Source organism: Mustela lutreola, chromosome 15 (genome assembly GCF_030435805.1).
Source record: "Mustela lutreola isolate mMusLut2 chromosome 15, mMusLut2.pri, whole genome shotgun sequence".
Lineage (NCBI taxonomy): Eukaryota > Metazoa > Chordata > Mammalia > Carnivora > Mustelidae > Mustela > Mustela lutreola.
In genome coordinates, this window is record NC_081304.1 from 35849914 (window position 1) to 35868427 (window position 18514).

At 37.3% G+C, this 18514-nt stretch overlaps 1 protein-coding gene across 2 annotated transcripts in view; it reads left to right on the forward strand.

Annotated features, from left to right (window-relative positions):
* USP32 (ubiquitin specific peptidase 32) overlaps nucleotides 1-18514 on the forward strand; it is a 223107-nt gene that overhangs the window by 192728 nt on the left and 11865 nt on the right. For both annotated transcript variants that reach the window (XM_059149812.1, XM_059149813.1), the window contains exons 21-29: nucleotides 11-116; nucleotides 1378-1551; nucleotides 2361-2535; nucleotides 3209-3360; nucleotides 5391-5502; nucleotides 6615-6826; nucleotides 13483-13667; nucleotides 17349-17435; nucleotides 18352-18472. In XM_059149812.1, coding sequence (XP_059005795.1) covers nucleotides 11-116; nucleotides 1378-1551; nucleotides 2361-2535; nucleotides 3209-3360; nucleotides 5391-5502; nucleotides 6615-6826; nucleotides 13483-13667; nucleotides 17349-17435; nucleotides 18352-18472 — 1324 coding nt within the window. The remainder of the gene's footprint in view (nucleotides 1-10; nucleotides 117-1377; nucleotides 1552-2360; nucleotides 2536-3208; nucleotides 3361-5390; nucleotides 5503-6614; nucleotides 6827-13482; nucleotides 13668-17348; nucleotides 17436-18351; nucleotides 18473-18514) is intronic.

An 18514-nucleotide genomic window follows, 5' to 3' on the forward strand; every position in this document is an offset into this window, starting at 1 on the left:
AAACTTCTAGGACAAATCCTATTGGTATGAAGGGCCATATGGCTAAATGCTATGGGGATTTAGTACAGGAACTTTGGAGTGGAACTCAGAAGAATGTTGCCCCATTAAAGCTTCGGGTAAGCAGATCTTTCATGAGAATAAACTGGATGTCAGATGCTTTTACTTGTTCAGATGTATACAAAATACTGCTATAGATGTAGTATTAGGAAATGATCAAAGTCATAGTCTACATTTGGGTTGTCATTCAGTTTACTAATTTATCAAATATCTTGTATACATAGGAAATCTTCCTTTGTTAGTCCTTTACTGTTAGTAGTATTCTAACTGCAAGGTATAGGTATACCTCTGAGCCTAATAAATGATACTCAGTACACTTTTTAATGTTACTAAGGTAATTAGTTCTATCTATAGAATTTTTTTAAAGATTTTATTTATTTATTTGACACAGAGGGAGAGAGAGCCAGAGAGCACAAGCAGGGGGAAGCGGCAAGCAGAGGGAGAAGGAAAAGCAGGCTCCCTGGGCTCGATCCAAAGACCCTGGGATCATAACTTGAGCCAAAGGCAGACACTTAACCAACTGAGCCATCCAGGCCCCCCCATCTATAGAATTTTAAAAAGCAGCAAGAGGGATGCCTGGGTGGCTCAGTGGATTAAGCATCCAACTCTTGATCTCAGCTCAGGTCTTGACCTCAGGGTGATGGAGTTTAAGTCCCACATTGGGCTCCACACTGGGCGTAGAGCCAAATTAAAAAATAAATTAATTAAAAATAGGAGCCAGAAAGAATGTAATTACTGAAGTCCATGGATACAAATAATCATTATAGCTAAAAATGTGACTTCTTAACCACTTCCAAGCATTACTCTAATTACTTTATGTGTATTAACTCAGTTAATCTTCTGAATAGTCCTAAAATATAAAGCAATACTATTATCCTCATTTTATGGCTTAGGAAACTAAGGCCCAGGGCAGTTAAATAGCTTGCCCAAGATTATAAGCTAGTAAGTAAGTCCTCACATTTAAACGGGCTATTCTGCCTCCAATAATAAAAGTTAGGATACAAGACTAGAAAAGTTAACCATAAAAGAAAATACTTTTTCAATGAGAGCAAATGCTATTTTAGTATTTCTGTCCTGTGTGTCTTAAATAATATCTGTGTACCTAACTATTTGCTTATATGATACTGAACTGGAACACAGTATTGGCCAAAATACCTTTTTTTCCTTGTCATTTGAGATTAAGACTAGAAAGATTTCATGATTATTCAAAATATATTTGCTGAAATCAATGCAGACTAAATATTATTTACCTTCTCATAATGCCGCTGAATGAATTATGGGGCATGTTCATAATGAGTTTGATTCCTGTTATATTTATAGTGGACCATAGCAAAATATGCTCCCAGGTTTAATGGGTTCCAGCAGCAAGATTCCCAAGAACTTCTGGCTTTTCTCTTGGATGGTCTTCATGAAGATCTCAACCGAGTCCATGAGAAGCCATATGTGGAATTGAAGGACAGCGATGGCCGACCAGACTGGGAAGTAGCTGCAGAGGTTTGTCGGTTTTGAATTTCTAGTGTAAGCAAAGGATCAGATGCTCTGGTCACAAACGTGTCACAGAACTGAAATGCTAGTTAAACTATTAACATTTAATTTAATTAAACTATTCTGTGATTAGAATTTTACTGTGAAAGTGAAGGAATTTATATTTCTCTGTTTAATTCTTACTCAGTAACACCAAAACAAAGCATCTTTAATGCAAGTTTTAGAATGTTGCCTTTTTACATTGTAAACTTTTGGGAAAAAAATGTAGGAATAATCATTCAGTAGAACTTGGGAGTCCCCTTACTCGCTAAAATAATGTGTATAGTCACCAATAGGCATATTTTATCTACCTTTAATGGACAGAGAACTTTAATACTCACCGTTGTCACCATGGTAAGAACAAAAAAAATAGGATTTCCCATCTGTATTTAATATGTAGGTTGAACAAAAAGAATCAAAGTCCATTCAAGAACTGGTTTTCTGTACTATCTCAGTAGATGGTACATTTTAAATTACATATCTGTACTGTAAATTTACAGGCAGAAAGCTTCCATATTTTTTTTAATTTAATTTTTTTTCAGTGTTCCAAAATTCATTGTTTATGCACCATACCCAGTGCTCCATGCAATACAAATGAAGACTAAGGATTATTTTTTTTATTGGAGTATAGTTGATATACAATGTTACATTAGCTTCAGAGGATTATATTCTTGACATTTAAACCTAATAGATTTAGCCAGTTTATTTGAATTTGTGTAGAAATAATTATCTTTTGAATTTTAGAAAAAAAAAAGTTCTCTGATTTTTTTCCTTGCTAGGCCTGGGACAACCATCTGAGAAGGAATAGATCAATTGTTGTAGATTTGTTCCATGGGCAACTGAGGTCCCAAGTCAGATGCAAGACATGTGGGCATATAAGTGTCCGATTTGACCCTTTCAATTTTTTGTCTTTGCCACTACCAATGGACAGTTATATGCACTTAGAAATAACAGGTAGGTCACAAAGTTCTGAAAAATTACTTAACTTCAATGTCTTTTACCTTATTCAGGTAACCTGAGTTTGTAAGTATAGTCATTTCTTTATAATGCATTTTCATAAAAATTGGCCAGCATGTTATAACCTAGCAATCTAATTTTAAGAATAATTTGTGGTTTGAAAGACCTGGAATAGGGGTCCAAACCTTGTACCCATCGATTCCTCTATTAGTTTCAAACATGCCAGAAACTATTTAAGATCTTGCAGGGCCATTCACATTTCTATAGCAGGTGACCATCAAAAAATAGTGATTGCACTCAGCATCATCCCTAAGTACCATCTATTGTAATTTACATATAAAATAAAAATTTTAGACTGAGGGGCACCTGGGTGGCTTAGTCGGTTAAGACTCTGCCTTCAGCTCAGGTCATGATCCCAGGGTCCTGGGATCGAGCCCCACTCTGGGCTCACTGCTCAGCAGAGGGTCTGCTTCTGTCTTTCCCTCTGTTCTTCCCCCTGCTCATGTTCTGTGTGTGTGTCTCTCTCTCTCAAATAAATAATAAATAACATCTTTTTTAAAAAATTCTAGACTGAAATATTTGCCATTTCCAAGTCTCTCACACACACACACATAGGAAAGCTTTCAGTGAAACCTGTATTTTACTGATAAAAGATGTTTTCCTTTACTAGTTATTAAGCTGGATGGTACTACCCCTGTACGATATGGACTACGACTGAATATGGATGAAAAATACACAGGTTTAAAAAAACAGCTGAGCGATCTCTGTGGGCTTAAATCAGAACAAATCCTTCTGGCAGAAGTACATGGTTCCAACATAAAGGTAATATTAACTGTTCTTTTTAAGAAAACTTTGATTCCATCCTTCCAAGATCATAGTTTTCTCGGGGCACCTGGATGGCTCAGTCACTTGGGTGGCTAACTCTTGATTTTAGCTTAGGTCATGATCTCGGGGTCTTGGGATCAAGCTCCGAGGCCATCTCCTTGCTCAGTAGGGAGTCTGTTCCCTCTTCCTCTGCTTTTCTCTCTGCTCTCGCTCTCTCAGATAAATAAAATCTTATAAATTAAGAAAAAAATCACAGTTTGGTCAATTAATGTCTGAAGGAGATACTAAAATGCAACAGAGACTAAATAAAAAAATTTCTCAAGCTTCCCATTCCAGAAATTTTAAAAAGGGTTATCTACCAGCATAAAAAAGTAATAATGGTAGTGGCATTTTTAAAAAAGAGAAACATGTAAGTCCAGTGCTATCCAAATGGAGTAATCTAGCTATGTCACTGCAGTATAGAATTACCCTAGTGACTACTGCTGCTACACTTTATGGTTCTCCTATATTACCATGCTCACTAGAATTCTTTCTAGGTTAAAATACATAGTTATAAATGTGTTCTTTTCTTATTTCTTTATTAATATATACACCTGGATACACCTGGCCTTTCAATACACTAAGTTAGGGAGGAAAGGCAAATGACATAAATCAGTTCTTTCTGCATACCAGCTGGAAAAAATAAGCAATTTAATAAATATATTATATATATATTATATATAATGTGGATATATATATATATTGCCTACATATATAATATATATATTGCCTAAAACTAATATACACCATATGTTAACAAACTAGAATTTAAATAAAAACTTGAGGGGCCCCTGGGTGGCTCAGTGGGTTAAAGCCTCTGCCTTCGACTCAGGTCATGATCTCAGGGTCCTGGGATCGAGCCCCACATTGGGCTCTCCACTCAGAAGGGAGCCTGCTTCCCCCTCTCTCTCTGCCTGCCTCTCTGTCTGCTTGTGATCTCTGTCTGTCAAATAAATAAAAATTTTAAATAAATAAATAAATAAAAACTTGAAACAGGGGCACCTGGGTGGCTCAGTGGGTTGGGCCTCTGCCTTCGGCTCAGATCATGATCCTCAGGGTCCTAGGATTGAGCCCTGAGTCAGGATCTCTGCTCAGTGGAAAGCCTGCTTCCCCCACCTCTCTGCCTGCTTCTCTACCTACTTGTGATCTCTCAGTCAAATAAAATCTTTCAAGAAAAAAAAAAAAAAACTCAAAAAAATAAATAAATATAGGTGGGTGGGAGTGGCGTAACTGGGTATCGAGCGTTAGGAAGACCTGTGATATAATGCACAGTGGATGAATAACTAAACTCTGCATCTAAAACTAATGCTACACTGTATGCTAACTAATTGAATGTATTTGTTTGTTTTTTTACTGCAAGATTTTATTCATGATTTAAGAAAGAGGAAGCTAGAGAGGGGAGTTGAAGAGCAGAGGGAGAAGCAGACTCCCTGCTGAGCAGGGAGCCCAATGTAGGACATGATCCTGGGACTCCAACACCATGACCTGAGTAAAAGGCAGACCCTTAACTGACTGAACCACCCAGGTGCCCAACCAATTGGATTTAAATAAAATAAGCTTAAAACATTTTTCAATAAAATAAGTATGTTGCCTACCCTGAATTGAGCTCCTACCATTAGTATTATTAACATTTATCTTTGGGCTTTCTTAACGAACTCACCTAATTAATGTTTTTGTCATGTGTAAAGCAAAGGTGAGAGCTCTCTGAGTTTGGGGTTTAGATGCTTGAAATGAAGGACCAATCTTAAGGAGCCAGTTATGCACAACATACTTGTTTCTTATGGAAAGGGATAATGGTTTTGTCAGTAAGGTTAGTTTTCAGCCAGTTGATCAAGCTTTCATCTTTTAGTTGTTTGAGAAGAATGATTGTCTTTTTGTTTGTTTTATTGGTCAAAGCATCTAAAACATTAGCTTGCATGTATCAGAGAGAATGATTTTCCATTTATCTAAAAATTTTCCCCTTCTCATCTTACCTTTTTTTTCTGTAGAATTTCCCTCAGGACAACCAAAAAGTACGGCTCTCAGTGAGTGGGTTTTTGTGTGCATTTGAAATCCCCATTCCTGGATCTCCAATTTCAGCTTCTAGTCCAATACAGACAGGTAAGATAGAACTAGAGCTCCCTCTTGTGATTTTAGCTTTAAATATTGGCCTAAAAGCTTATATTTGTTTGAGCTAAAGATATTTGGGCAAAAGAACTTTGGAGCCTGATGGAAAGCTTGATGATCATTTGGCTCAAATTCCTCATTTTTTGGATGAAGAGCCTAAAATTCAGGCAATACAAGTGACAGGTAGATGGTTAACTAAATCTTCCACTGGAATTCAGATTTCTTAATTCTTTTTATCTGACACTAACATGGCAATAGATGGTGTAAGAGATATGTACTATCAGAAAATAAAACCATAAACACAACTGAAAAAGAATCTGTTTTAGGGTTGGGATGGGAAATAAAAAAAGAATTACTGTTTATTTAATACTGCATGTGATTTGATACGGTTATCTTAGTCTTTTTGACCATATAATATTGTTTGTCCTATAATCTTTTCCATCCAATAGAATATCCACTAGTCACATGGAGTGTTGAGCACTGTTGAGACTGAAACAAATGCATTTTTAATTTAATTTAAATTTAAAAAGTATTTTTCATCATTGTTTGTAACAAATACATCCCTTTGGCTAGTGAGGTGTTGCTAATGGGGAAGGCTTTGCATTTGTGGGAACAAAGGGCATATGGGAAATCTGTGTACCCTTCCTCTTTAGTTTGCTGTATACATAAAGTGGCTCTGAAAAAATAAAGTACTTTATTAAAAAGATTACAAAAAAGGCAACATCTAGCTAGAGACTACTGTATTCAACTAAACATTTTTAAGAGAATAGAGAAATGAATTTGTAGAGGAAGAAGATAAGAGAGAACTGTTTGCATGCCACAATATGGTGCTGATCGAGGTTTTTTGAAAAATTTTACTTAAACTTTTCAGAAAACTTTCCAGCAGTTACTCTTGGTTTGTTACTTAGTCTTAAATGTGAGTTATAGAAGTAGAATCTGAAATTAAAATCTTCCAATTTAGAATTACTATTTGAATTATGGTTTCTCCCCATCCTTTGCTAAAAGGGAATCTACTACATTGGTCTGGGTCCCCACATTATTTGAGAAAAGAGCAAAGGTGAAGGCACCAGAGGCTTATGATGCTGTACTTATCTTTGAATTTGTAGATTTCTCCTCTTCTCCATCTACAAATGGAATGTTCACTCTAACCACCAATGGGGACTTGCCCCGACCAATATTCATACCCAATGGAATGCCAAACACTGTTGTGCCATGTGGAACTGAGAAGAACTTCACAAATGGAATGGTGAATGGTCATATGCCATCTCTTCCTGACAATTCCTTTACAGGCTACATCATTGCAGTCCACCGAAAAATGGTTAGTTTAATGTTAAGCAAGTTATTGCTGGTCTTGCCAGTGTCATTTGTGAAACATAGCCACTTTCTGTCTTTGGAGCATCTTCGCTGTGTTCACTTTCAATGTATTATGATGATATTGTATGTGATTAGAGCCAGGATTTGGTATCACATATGCTGACCTGTGTATGAAATGACATTCTTCACTCATATTAAACAGCAAGAGGATAGATAGCTGGTACATCAGAACACTACTTTCTTTTAACGGTTTCTGTCTCCTATGTTACAAACACATGTACACCTTCTCCGCCACGTTAGTGTGGATACCTGTGGAGATTGGTTGGTTGGTTGGAGAGAAACAAGGATGTTCTTGGATAAAACAAGTTGTTTCCTAGGACTGCTATAAAAAATTAGCACAAATTTGGTTATTAAAGCAACGGAAATTTATTCTTTCATACATAGTTCTAAAGGCTGGAAGTCTAAAATCAAGGTATCTGAAATCAACAGGGCCATGCTCCCTCCAAAGGTTTTAGGGAAGAATCCTTCCTTGTCTTTTCCAGCTTCCGTAGGCATTTCTTACCTCATAACTCCAATCTGTGCCTCCTTCTTTGCATGGTCTTCTCCTTCTCCCTTTGCTTTTCACTAATAAGATTTACTGATAAGAACACTTGTCATTAGATTGAGAGGCCATCCAGATAATCCAGATGTGAGGACTTCTCAACCTCAAGAGCCTCAACTTAATTACATTTGCAAAAACTATTTTGCCAAATAGGGTCACATTCACAAGTTCAGGGGAGTTAGGATGTAGACATATCTTTTGGGGAGCCACCATTCAGTCCACTACAGACATCGTTTGTCATAGTATGAAAAAAATTTAAGTACCTAGAAATAAACTACGATAGACATATAAGGCATCTATATGGGAAACAATAAATAAAATATTGACAAAAATTTTAAGACTCAAATATTTGAAGGACTAGACCATGTTCATGGATTAGAAGACCCAATATTTCAAAGATACCAGTTCTCCACAAACTGATCTACAGATTCAACGCACAATCTCAATGAAAAGTCTAACTCTGTGTGTAGATGATTGTATATGTATAACCCGATAAGCTGAATCTAAAATCGAAGTACAGGGGTGCCTAGCTGGCTTAGTCGGTAGAGCATGCAGCTCTTGATCTTGGGGTCTTGAGTTTAAGCCCCATGTTGGGCGTAGAGCTTACTTTAAAAAAAAAAAAAAAAAGTAGAAGTACAAAGCACCAAAATATTCTTGAAGAAAAATAAAGCATGAGGAATTGAGCTGCCAGATACTGTAATTTTATAACACTACAGTACTTAAGACATTGTGATTTTGGTGTGAGAAAAGACAAGTAGACCAGTGAACTGGAATAGAGAGCCCAGAATCAGGTTCACAAACGTATGAACACTTGATTTATGACAAAGATGGCATTGAAGATCAATGAGAGAAAGACAGTTTCCTCAGTCTCTCTCACTACATCGTGTTCAATTCCAGGTAGGCTATAGAACTAAATATGAAAGCAAAACAATAAAACAATGCCCAGAAGATAATAAAGGTGAATACATTCATGACCTTGATGTAGGGAAAGGCTGCTTAAATAGGGTATAAAAAGCACTAACCGTAAAGGAAAAGATTAACAAATTGGATATCATTAAAATTAAGAACTTTAGTTTCATCAGAAGACACTATTAAGAGAGTAAAAAGGCAAGCCTTGGAGTAGAAGATGTTTGTAATGCCTATAACTGCCAAAGGGCTCAATCCAGAAAATACAAAGGACTTACATAAATTATTAAGAAAAAAGCAGTTCCATAAAAAATGATTGATACTTCACAGTAAGTATCACAGAAAGGATATTCAGATAGCCAGTAACCATATCAAAAAGTGATCAGCCACACTACAAACCAGGGGAATGCAAATTAAAGTCACATTGCATATCAGTGCATACCCACCAGAAAAGCTAAGATTAAACAGGTTGATGGCATTGGTAAGGATATTTGAGTAACAAGGACTCTCATACTGTTATTAAAAGTATAAATTAATATAGCTCTTTTAGGGACGCCTGGGTGGCTCAGTTGGTTAAGCAGTAAGCATTTAAAAGCAGACATGTATACCAGGAGATATATACAAGAATATTCATTCAGGTAACAGCATTATCTGTAATAGCCCAAAGCTAAAAAGAAAAATGAAAACATTAAATGTCCATTAGTTGGGGCACCTGGGTGTCTCAGTTGGTTAAGCATTGGACTCTTGATTTCAGCTCAGGTCATGACCTCAGGGTCATGAAATTGAGCCCTGCATTGGACTGCAAACTCAGAGGTGAGTCTGCTTGAGATTCTCTCCATCTCCCTCTGCCCCTCACCCTACTCACCCTCGCTTGCTCTTGCTCTTTCTCTCTAAAATAAATAAATCTTAAATATATATATTAGTAGTGGAAGGGATAACAAGTTGAGACATATTCATGTAATAGAATATTGTACAGCAATGAAAATGAATGGACTTAAGAGTTACATTCAACATAAATGAAACATCATAAACATAATGTTGTGGGAAAGAAACCAGACACAAATATAAATTACATGATTTTTAAAAAAACAAAAACTTCAGAAACAGGGAAAATGAAATCGACTATCTTTTATGCATAGACTACAAAATTTAAAAAGCAAAGAATAATTGACTACCATAAAATGCAGAAAAATTGTAAACTTTCTCTTTTTTTACTTATTTAATAGAGAAAGTGCAAGAGCAGGGCCAGAGGGATAGAGGGAGAGGGAGAGAAAATCCCAAGCAGGCTCTACACCCAGTGCACAGCCCGACGTGGGGCTCAATCTCACGACCCTGAGACCATGACCTGAGCCAAAATCAAGAGTCAGACATTTAACCGACTGAGCAACCCAGGTGCCCCAAAACTGCTGACTTTAGAAGGAAGTAAGAATTTGGATTCAGAGAAAGCAGAAGGAAGCTTTTAGAGTGCTAGCTGTATTGGGTCATGACCTGAGTGTTAATTATATAGCTGTTTGCTTTCTGATAATTCTTTAAAAATGTACTTTTCGTCCCTTTTGAATTAGTAACTCTTGACTTAAAGTGAGTTTCTGACCACATGGATAACATTCTGTGGACCAGGATTGTATGAGTAGACAGAGAAAGGATCCATTTATGACTTGGAATTGTCTTTAAGCATGGCTCCAACTGGTCCCATCAGCTAAAATAATTGATCCATGTATTTCCCTTTTTTACCAAATGTTATCAGGTCATAAGTTAAGAACTCTGATGTACTTTTTTTTCAGTCTTTCTTGGAAAACATCTCTCTTCAATTATCATGTATATGTTACATAATTGCTTGGTAAATGCTAAAGCATTATGTACAGGTTTTCATAATTATTGGGCCATAAAGCCACATTGTCAGCTCTTAATTTTCATATTTAACTAGTTTCCTGTTTCCAGTTACCTTCATGATCTAGACAGCTGCTTTGGGAATGCCTAAATTTGATTTTACCATCTGTCTGTCTCAAGTCAGGTTCCTTTTCCTATCATTTTTGTGAAAGGCAACATTATTCTTCCATGCTAAAGCTAATGGCTGGGAGTGTACTTAGGTTTTTTCCCCCCTTTTCTTCTAACCGTATATTCATACATCACTATGCCCTTTAATTTCTTCTTTCAAAGTACTTAAGTACTTGAATTTACCATTTCTTCATTTTCCCTGCCACTTTCTTTCAGACCTTATTGCTATCATGGTTGAATTACTTTGAAAGTAGGGTTTTTTTTTCTATTCCCTTCTACAAGATACAAAAAGAAAAGGAATAAGGCAAGGCAACATAAGCAATATTCAAAAAATAAAGGGAGAAATAGAAAAATAGTATTGACATGACAGCTAAAGGGCAAGTCAATTTAAAAGAAAAAAAGTAGTTTACATGGGCTAGAGAAGTCAAAAAGTGAAAACTACAGTTTCACAGTGTAACCTAGTAAAAAAATGAGGAAGTTCTTTGCATAGTCAGGTCAAATGAGTTATTTCAGCTGAGAGGAAAAGTTGTTAGGAGAGAGCAAAAGGAGAATTTCTGGTGTAGGAAAGTGGGAGCGTTATCCCAGGGGAAACTGAGCAGAATCTCTGTAAGGTATTGGGAGAAGTTATCCTCAAGAGGATGACATTTTTGTGTGGGTTTAGAAAAGAGTTAAACTGAGAAGAGTAGAGGAAAGAGATCATTGCTTAGCTGATCTCATTTAGTCTTTTTTTTTTTTTTAAAGATTTTATTTATTTGACAGAGAGAGATCACACGTAGACAGAGAGGCAGGCAGAGAGAGAGGAGGAAGCAGGCTCCCCGCTGAGCAGAGAGCCCGATGCGGGACTCGATCCCAGGACCCCGAGATCATGACCTGAGCTAAAGGCAGCGGCTTTAACCCACTGAGCCACCCAGGTGCCCCTGATCTCATTTAGTCTTATTTAGTTAAGTAAGTCATCTGTTGAGAGTGGAAGAATAGTGGAAGTTCAAGTAGAGAAGAACTAATCTACGTTTTTTAGGTTTCTATTTTTTTAATTTTTTTAAATTTTTTTTTAAGATGTTATTTATTTATTTGTCAGAGAGAGAGAGGGAGAGGGAGAACACAAGCAGGCAGAGCGGCAGGCAGAGGCAGAGAGAGAAGCAGGCTCCATGCTGAATCAAGGAGCCCGATGCGGCACTTGATCCCAGGACCCTGGGATCATGACCTGAGCCAAAAGCAGAGGCTTAACCAACTGAGCCACCCAGACATCCCCGTTTTTAGGTTTTTAAAACTTCGAATTCTAAAATAGTTCTGAATTTATCCACATTTCTCTGAGTCTTCTAAAAACATCAACACATGAAATGTGGTCTTAGTATCATCTATTTAACTAATAAGCTTAAATAAATAGTGGCAAGGGGTGCCTGTCTGGCTCATTTGGTGGCACATATGACTCTTGATCTCAGGGTTGTAAATTTGAGCCCCACTTTGGGTGTAGAGATTGTTTAAAAAGAAAATCCTTTAGGGGCACCTAGGTGGCTCAGTCAGTTAAGTGGCTGCCTTTATCTCCGGTCATGATCCCAGAGTCCTGGGATCGAGTCCTGCATCAGGCTCCCTGCTCAGCCGGGAGTTTTGTTGTTCTTCTCCCTCTGCCTGCCGCTCTCTCTGCTTGTGCTATTTCCCTCTGTCAAATAAATGAATAAAATAAAAAGTAAAATAAAATCTTTTGAAAACTTTTACTTAAAAAAAATAAATAATGGCAAGATAAAATGCTTGAGAATCTGAGATGCAAGTCTTTTCCCCTAGAAACTAGATAAACTTTAGTAAGTTTCTAATTTGTTGATTTAGCTTCTGTAAGTACTACACAGAGACCATACTTAAAGAATTAAATGCCCTGGGGCGCCTGGGTGGCTCAGTGGGTTAAAGCCTCTGCCTTTGGCTCAGGTCATGATCCCATAGTCCTGGGATCAAGCCCCACATTGGGCTCTCTGCTCAGCAGGGAGCCTGCTTCCTTCTCTCTCTGCCTGCCTCTCTGCCTACTTGTGATCTCTGTCTGTCAAATAAATAAGAATTAAATGTCGTAAGTGCTATGCAGCTTTTTAAAAAAAATTAACATATAATGTATTATTTGTGTCAGGGGCACAGGTCTATGAATCATCAGTCTTAAACAATTCACAGCACTCATCATAGCACATATCCTCCCCAGTGTCCATCACCCAGCCACCCGCTAGGTAGTTTTTTTCAGTAATCCTGAACTCTAGCTAACCTTTCTATTACATTAAACTTTTGTTTTATTAAGCAGCTATTTCCAAGCTACTTCTTTGTAGTATCTCTATATTAAGGAATATCATAAAACTCTCCTTTACTTACTAAAAGCAAATATTTTTAAAGTGTACCTTTTATCATGTAATTAAAAAAAAAAAGACTAAAGTCACTCAGCTACTTTTAGGAAGATGCATAAGTTTTTATAACATTAAGTGGCTGGGTTTTGTACCTTTCCAAAAGTTTGAGAATTATGCTGTAACAGCAGCTATCAATGCCTTACTAGAAAATTGCATTTTGAGGGAGTTTTGGTTTACTGGCATACTTCATGAGAAAGGATTTTAATTGCTTTTAAAAGCCTTGAGCTCTGAAACTATCACTAGTTTTTATGTATGATTCAGTATGTGTGAGAAATATTTATCAGAGAAAACTAGTTTGAAAATATTAAATGCTGAAAATCTCTGATAGACAACAGCTCTGAAACTGGCAATACGTCAACCTTTCAGTGACTCCACTTTAAATCACCAGTCTCTTCATATTAATAAAAAATGGTTCTATCGGGACGCCTGGGTGGCTCAGTGGGTTAAGCCGCTGCCTTCGGCTCAGGTCATGATCCCGGCGTCCTGGGATCGAGTCCCACATCGGGCTCCTTGCTCGGCAAGGAGCCTGCTTCTCCCTCTGCCTCTGCCTGCCATTCTGTCTGCCTGTGCTCGCGCTCTCTCCCTCTCTCTCTCTGATAAATAAATGAAATCTTTAAAAAAAAAAAAAAAAAAAAAAAAAAAAAATGGTTCTATCAATAAGGGGAGGTGTGATAGTACTAATTTGAAAATGATAACGATGTCTGTTACTGGCAGTCTTAGAAGAATGAAAAGGAGGAATCAAAGGCCTCTCTTCTCAGCCTTCTCTTTTGTTTGTACATACAGATGAGGACAGAACTGTATTTCCTTTCATCTCAGAAGAATCGCCCCAGCCTCTTTGGAATGCCATTGATTGTTCCATGTACCGTGCATACCCGGAAGAAGGACTTGTATGATGCGGTTTGGATTCAAGTGTCTCGATTAGCCAGCCCACTCCCACCTCAGGAAGCCAGTAACCATGCTCAGGATTGGTGAGTTTAGGGGATCAGCCTAGACCTGTGGTTTCCAAACTCAAGAAGAAGAAGAATTTCTGTGAACTCCATGTTATGTTAATCACTTGTTGAACAAGTCTATTCAACCATTTGGTTTGATCTTTTGAATAGGAGACTATACAGCTTCCTTTCATCACCTAGACATTCTAGTGTCAAAAAATCCTTTCATTCTCTAATCTCTTACCTAAAATCTCTCCTGCTAATGCTCTAAATCCTTCAGGTAATATCCTTGACTTCTGTTACTGCAAAACTAGAGACTATGAATTCACCAGGAAATTTGTATCCTCTAATGTGCATTTCTATATATGTACCCTAAAAAATTCCCATGCCATAACAAATGATTCAGTTAGATTGTTTCCATACTATGTCAGTTTAACACAGAATAATATCATAAGTCTTAGGTAAAGAAAACAAACATCTTCTGTTTTCTTTCCATTCCTCCTACCAGTGTTCTGTTGGATTCCTAAATATATTTATTTGTAATAATTGTTGGGATCACGATGCATTACTTAGATCTGAACTGAACTGCTGTTTATTATCTTGTCTTAGTGCAAGTGAGATCTCAGCTTCTGTGTTAACTGAATAGAAGTTCTCTTTGCTGATAGGTTATGGTATGGGGTTTTTTTGATGACTAGGGTAAGGCTTAAGGATAAATCTTAAGGGAAAACTGCAAATAATAAAGAATTTAGTTGAGGAATGTTGTGCTTAGTAAAAACAACAGTAGGCAGGGCACCTGGGTGGCTCAGTGGGTTAAAACCTCTGCCTTCGGCTCAGGTCATGATCCCAGGGTCCTGGGATCGAGGCCGAATCGGGCTCTCTGCTCCGCGGGGAGCTTGCCTCCCCCGTCTCTCTGCCTGCCTCTCTGCCTACTTGTGATCTCTGTCAAATAAATAAATAAAACCTTTAAAAAACAAAAAACAAAATGACAGTAGGACAAGATTAAATTTGAAGCAAAAGCCTGACTGATGAGGACTTTTCCCAGGGTTTGCTAATGAATTAGATATGGACTATGAGGGAAAGAGAAATCCAAGCTTGGTTTTCAGCCTTAGGACTTGTTTGTGAATGGTGTTAACACTTAATGAATGGAAAAACTGAGAAAGGAGTATGTTTGGGCAAGAGATGACAGGAATCAAGTTAAATTCAAGATGTAGGTTATATTTTCAAGTAGGAAATAGAATTAAGTGTCCTTTGCTAGAGATAGAAACATAGGTGTCATCAGCAAATAGTTGATATTTAAAGCCTTGAGACCAGATGGTATCATTAGGGAGTAAAAATTAGAGAAGACACCCACAATCTAATTCCTGATCCCTTCCAACGTTTAGAGGTTGAAAAAGGACAACAAAAGAGATTGAGAAGGAACAGCAAGTAATATAAGAAGAAAATCAAGAGTAGGTCGTGTCCCAGAAGTTAAGTGAAGAAGTGTTTAAAGGAAGATCTGGTCAATTTTGAGTGCTGCAGAGAGATTGAGAAGGGGACTGGGAACTGACCACTGGACTTGATAAAATGGCAGTCTGGTGACCTTTGCAAAAGCTGTTTTAGTGGAATAGTGTAGATGAAGGCATGGAGGTTAGAATAGGTAAGAAAAAAGTGCTTCTACAAGCAATAAAAAAGATAGTAAGAGTTGACCTTTTAAAGATAGCACACTGAAATATTAATGAAAATGATAAAATGCCTCTAATTCCCTTCAAAAATAATTAATGGGTCACAATAACCAAGAGGTAGAAACAGCCCAAATGTTCATAAACAGACAAATGGATAAACAAAATGTGGTGTACCATACAGTGGAGGATTTGCCAACCATAAAAAGGAATGAAGTTCCCGTACACACTACAGCATAGATGTACCTTGGAAACGTTATACTAAGTGAAATAAGCCAGACACAAAAGGACAAATACTGTGTGATTTAACTTTTATAAGATATCTCAAGTAGGAAATTCATAGACAGAAAGTCGATTAGAGGTTACCAAGATTTGGGAGAAGAGCTGTAGGGGAATTATTATTGCTTGATGGGTACAGAGTTCTCTTTCAGAAGATGAAAAATTCCTGAGATGAATAGTGGTGATGGTTGCACAACATTGTGAATGTATTTGATGCTACTGAATTGTATACTTTAAAATGGTCAAATGGTAAATTTTATGTATATTTTAGCATAGTTTTTTTTTTTTTTTTTTTTTAAATGGAATAAAAGAATCTTATGGAGGTAGGTAAGGGTATAGATGAAATAAAAGTGCCCAAGAGTTGATGATGATTATAGCCGGGTGACAGATACCTGGGGTTTCATCATCTAGTACTCCATTTTTGTGAGCGTTAATGTCGGTAAGTTTGCATGTTTACATTAGAGGGACAAATTCCTAGAATTGAGGATCTGTATAAAAGAATATTTTGAGGGACAGTGGACAAGAAGAAAAGTGAGGATTTGAAGACCGTGATAAGGAATTTCTCTTCGGTCCCTGGGGGCCTGGGTGACTTAGTCACTTAAGCATTTGCCTTGGGTCCAGGTCATGATCCCGGGGTCATGCCCCACATCAGGCACTCTGCTCAGCAGGGAGTCTGCTTCTCCCTCTTCCTTTGCCCCTCACTCTTGCTCTCAGGCACATGCTCTCTAATAAATAAAATCTTTAAAAAATATACATAAATAAGAAGTAAATAAAAAAGAAAGTTCTGTTTGGCCAAAGAATTGTTAAAGTAGTAATACTTGAGTAAGTGATGTAAAAGGATAGGAGATGGTCGTTGCAAAGCAGGATATTTGGAACTGAGATTTTTGGAGGTCGTAAATTCCTTATCGTGGTTTCATTATCTTTGGCAACCACGTGGTAGCCAGTACCAATTGCCAGATATGCTGTCCTTCATTGCTTCTTATTGGGGAAAGGATGAATAAATTTTTTTTTAAGTTGGAGAATTCAAGGCTCTCTTGCAGCTAAAAGACATTACTCTAAAAATGTTATGTACCTTATAGCTTTGAGTAGTTAAAGCAGGGAAGAAGAGTGCCTCTCGTACCACATCAAAAGAAAGCTTATAAATATATGGTTAGTCAGCTCTTCTAAAAAACCATTATGGGGGTGCCTGGGTGGCTCAGTTGGTGAGGCGACTGCCTTCGGCTTAGGTCATAACCCAAAAGTCCCACATCGGGCTCCCCCTGCTCTGTGGGGAGCCTGCTTCTCCCTCTGCCTGCTACTCCCTCTGCTTGCATTCTCTCTTTCTTTCTCTCTCTGTCAAATAATTAAAATCTTTAAAAAAAAAAATTACGACCTTTCAGCCTTCTGTGCTATGTCAATGCTCTTGTCATGAAAAGATGTAATTATTTTAGTTTAATGTGAGTTAAATCTTATGATAGAATTAGAACTGAAGCATAATTGGTATTTGATTTCATAATTTGCTGTTCTTATAAAATTTGCGTGGACCACATGGACTGTCTTATTAGAGACATCTGGCAATCTAGTCTGTCTGCCCTTCTGTATGCAGGGATACAGCGTGGGAGCCCTGAGTGTGGTTGGTACAGGGCTGCTGCTAAAGGGTTAAGATAACCAGGATCGAACCATCGTCATGAGCCTACTGCTATGATAGATGTCCCTGCCTTGGGTTACTTCAAGAGAAAATGAAAAGGATTTGAGACCTCAAATCAGAAATGTTTTTTATACTCTGGTTTATGTTCTTTTTCAGTGATGACAGTATGGGCTATCAATATCCCTTCACTCTACGAGTTGTGCAGAAAGATGGGAACTCCTGTGCTTGGTGCCCATGGTATAGGTAAAGTGATCTTCTGCAAAGGAAAAATTTTAGTAGAATTGCAACTTGAGATATTATACCTTTCTTAAAAGTTTTCCAGTTTTTGGAAGTAATACTGAATAATGAGAAGCTTAAAATAAACTTGGGAATTTTTTACTGGTCTTTTCCTTATTATGAGGTCTATAGCTTAGTTTTGCTCTTGAGCCTTAGCTGGTTCTGTACACTCTGTGCTCCTCATCGAATTCATAGTTTATGATCAACATTTATTATTTTATACTTTCTGCTCCTTAAATACAAATCAGTTTAGCAGTTCTGAACCCAGTAGAACATAGTCTCCTTACTAGACTTCCCTGGAAGTCTGTTTTTTACTTTTAGAAGAATTATGGAGATTGATTGGTCATTACTGTTGCAGCTTAGAAAATACCTGAGTACCGAAGTCAGCCTTCAGAGAACTGTAATAGACTTAGCAAACAACCTAAATAGCACTGAAACCTTGGCTTTGTCATGGTCCCTCCCCTCCCATAAAACTTTATATGCATTTATTTAACGTGCCACTTTATGAACAAGGAAATAGGGATTGTTATATCTGATGAGTTATCCTACCTCAGAGCATTAAATAACTAAATTTAGAATTTTCTTACAAGTGTATTATCTCAAATGTCCAATTCCCATGTCATTTATTTGTCATAAAGTCCTCTCATATGGATTAAAAATGGCTGTCCACTGCACTGAAAAAAGAGACTTGAGAAGTGATAAGCATGCTTCCCTGAAATAATAATAATTATATTAATGTATATTCATGCATTGACCAGTCTTAAGTTAGAGGCCCATGACAGACTATGAACCCAAGAAAGAAAGGGAGAATATTTCTGATAACGAAAATTTAGATTCTTTCATAATGACTCCATCCTTCAGTAGATCATTTTCCTCCCTTTAGATTTTGCAGAGGCTGTAAAATTGATTGTGGGGAAGACAGAGCTTTCATTGGAAATGCCTATATTGCTGTGGATTGGGACCCCACAGCTCTTCACCTCCGCTATCAAACATCACAGGAAAGGGTAAGTATTCAGGGCCACCATAAGATGGTGATTGTGATTTGT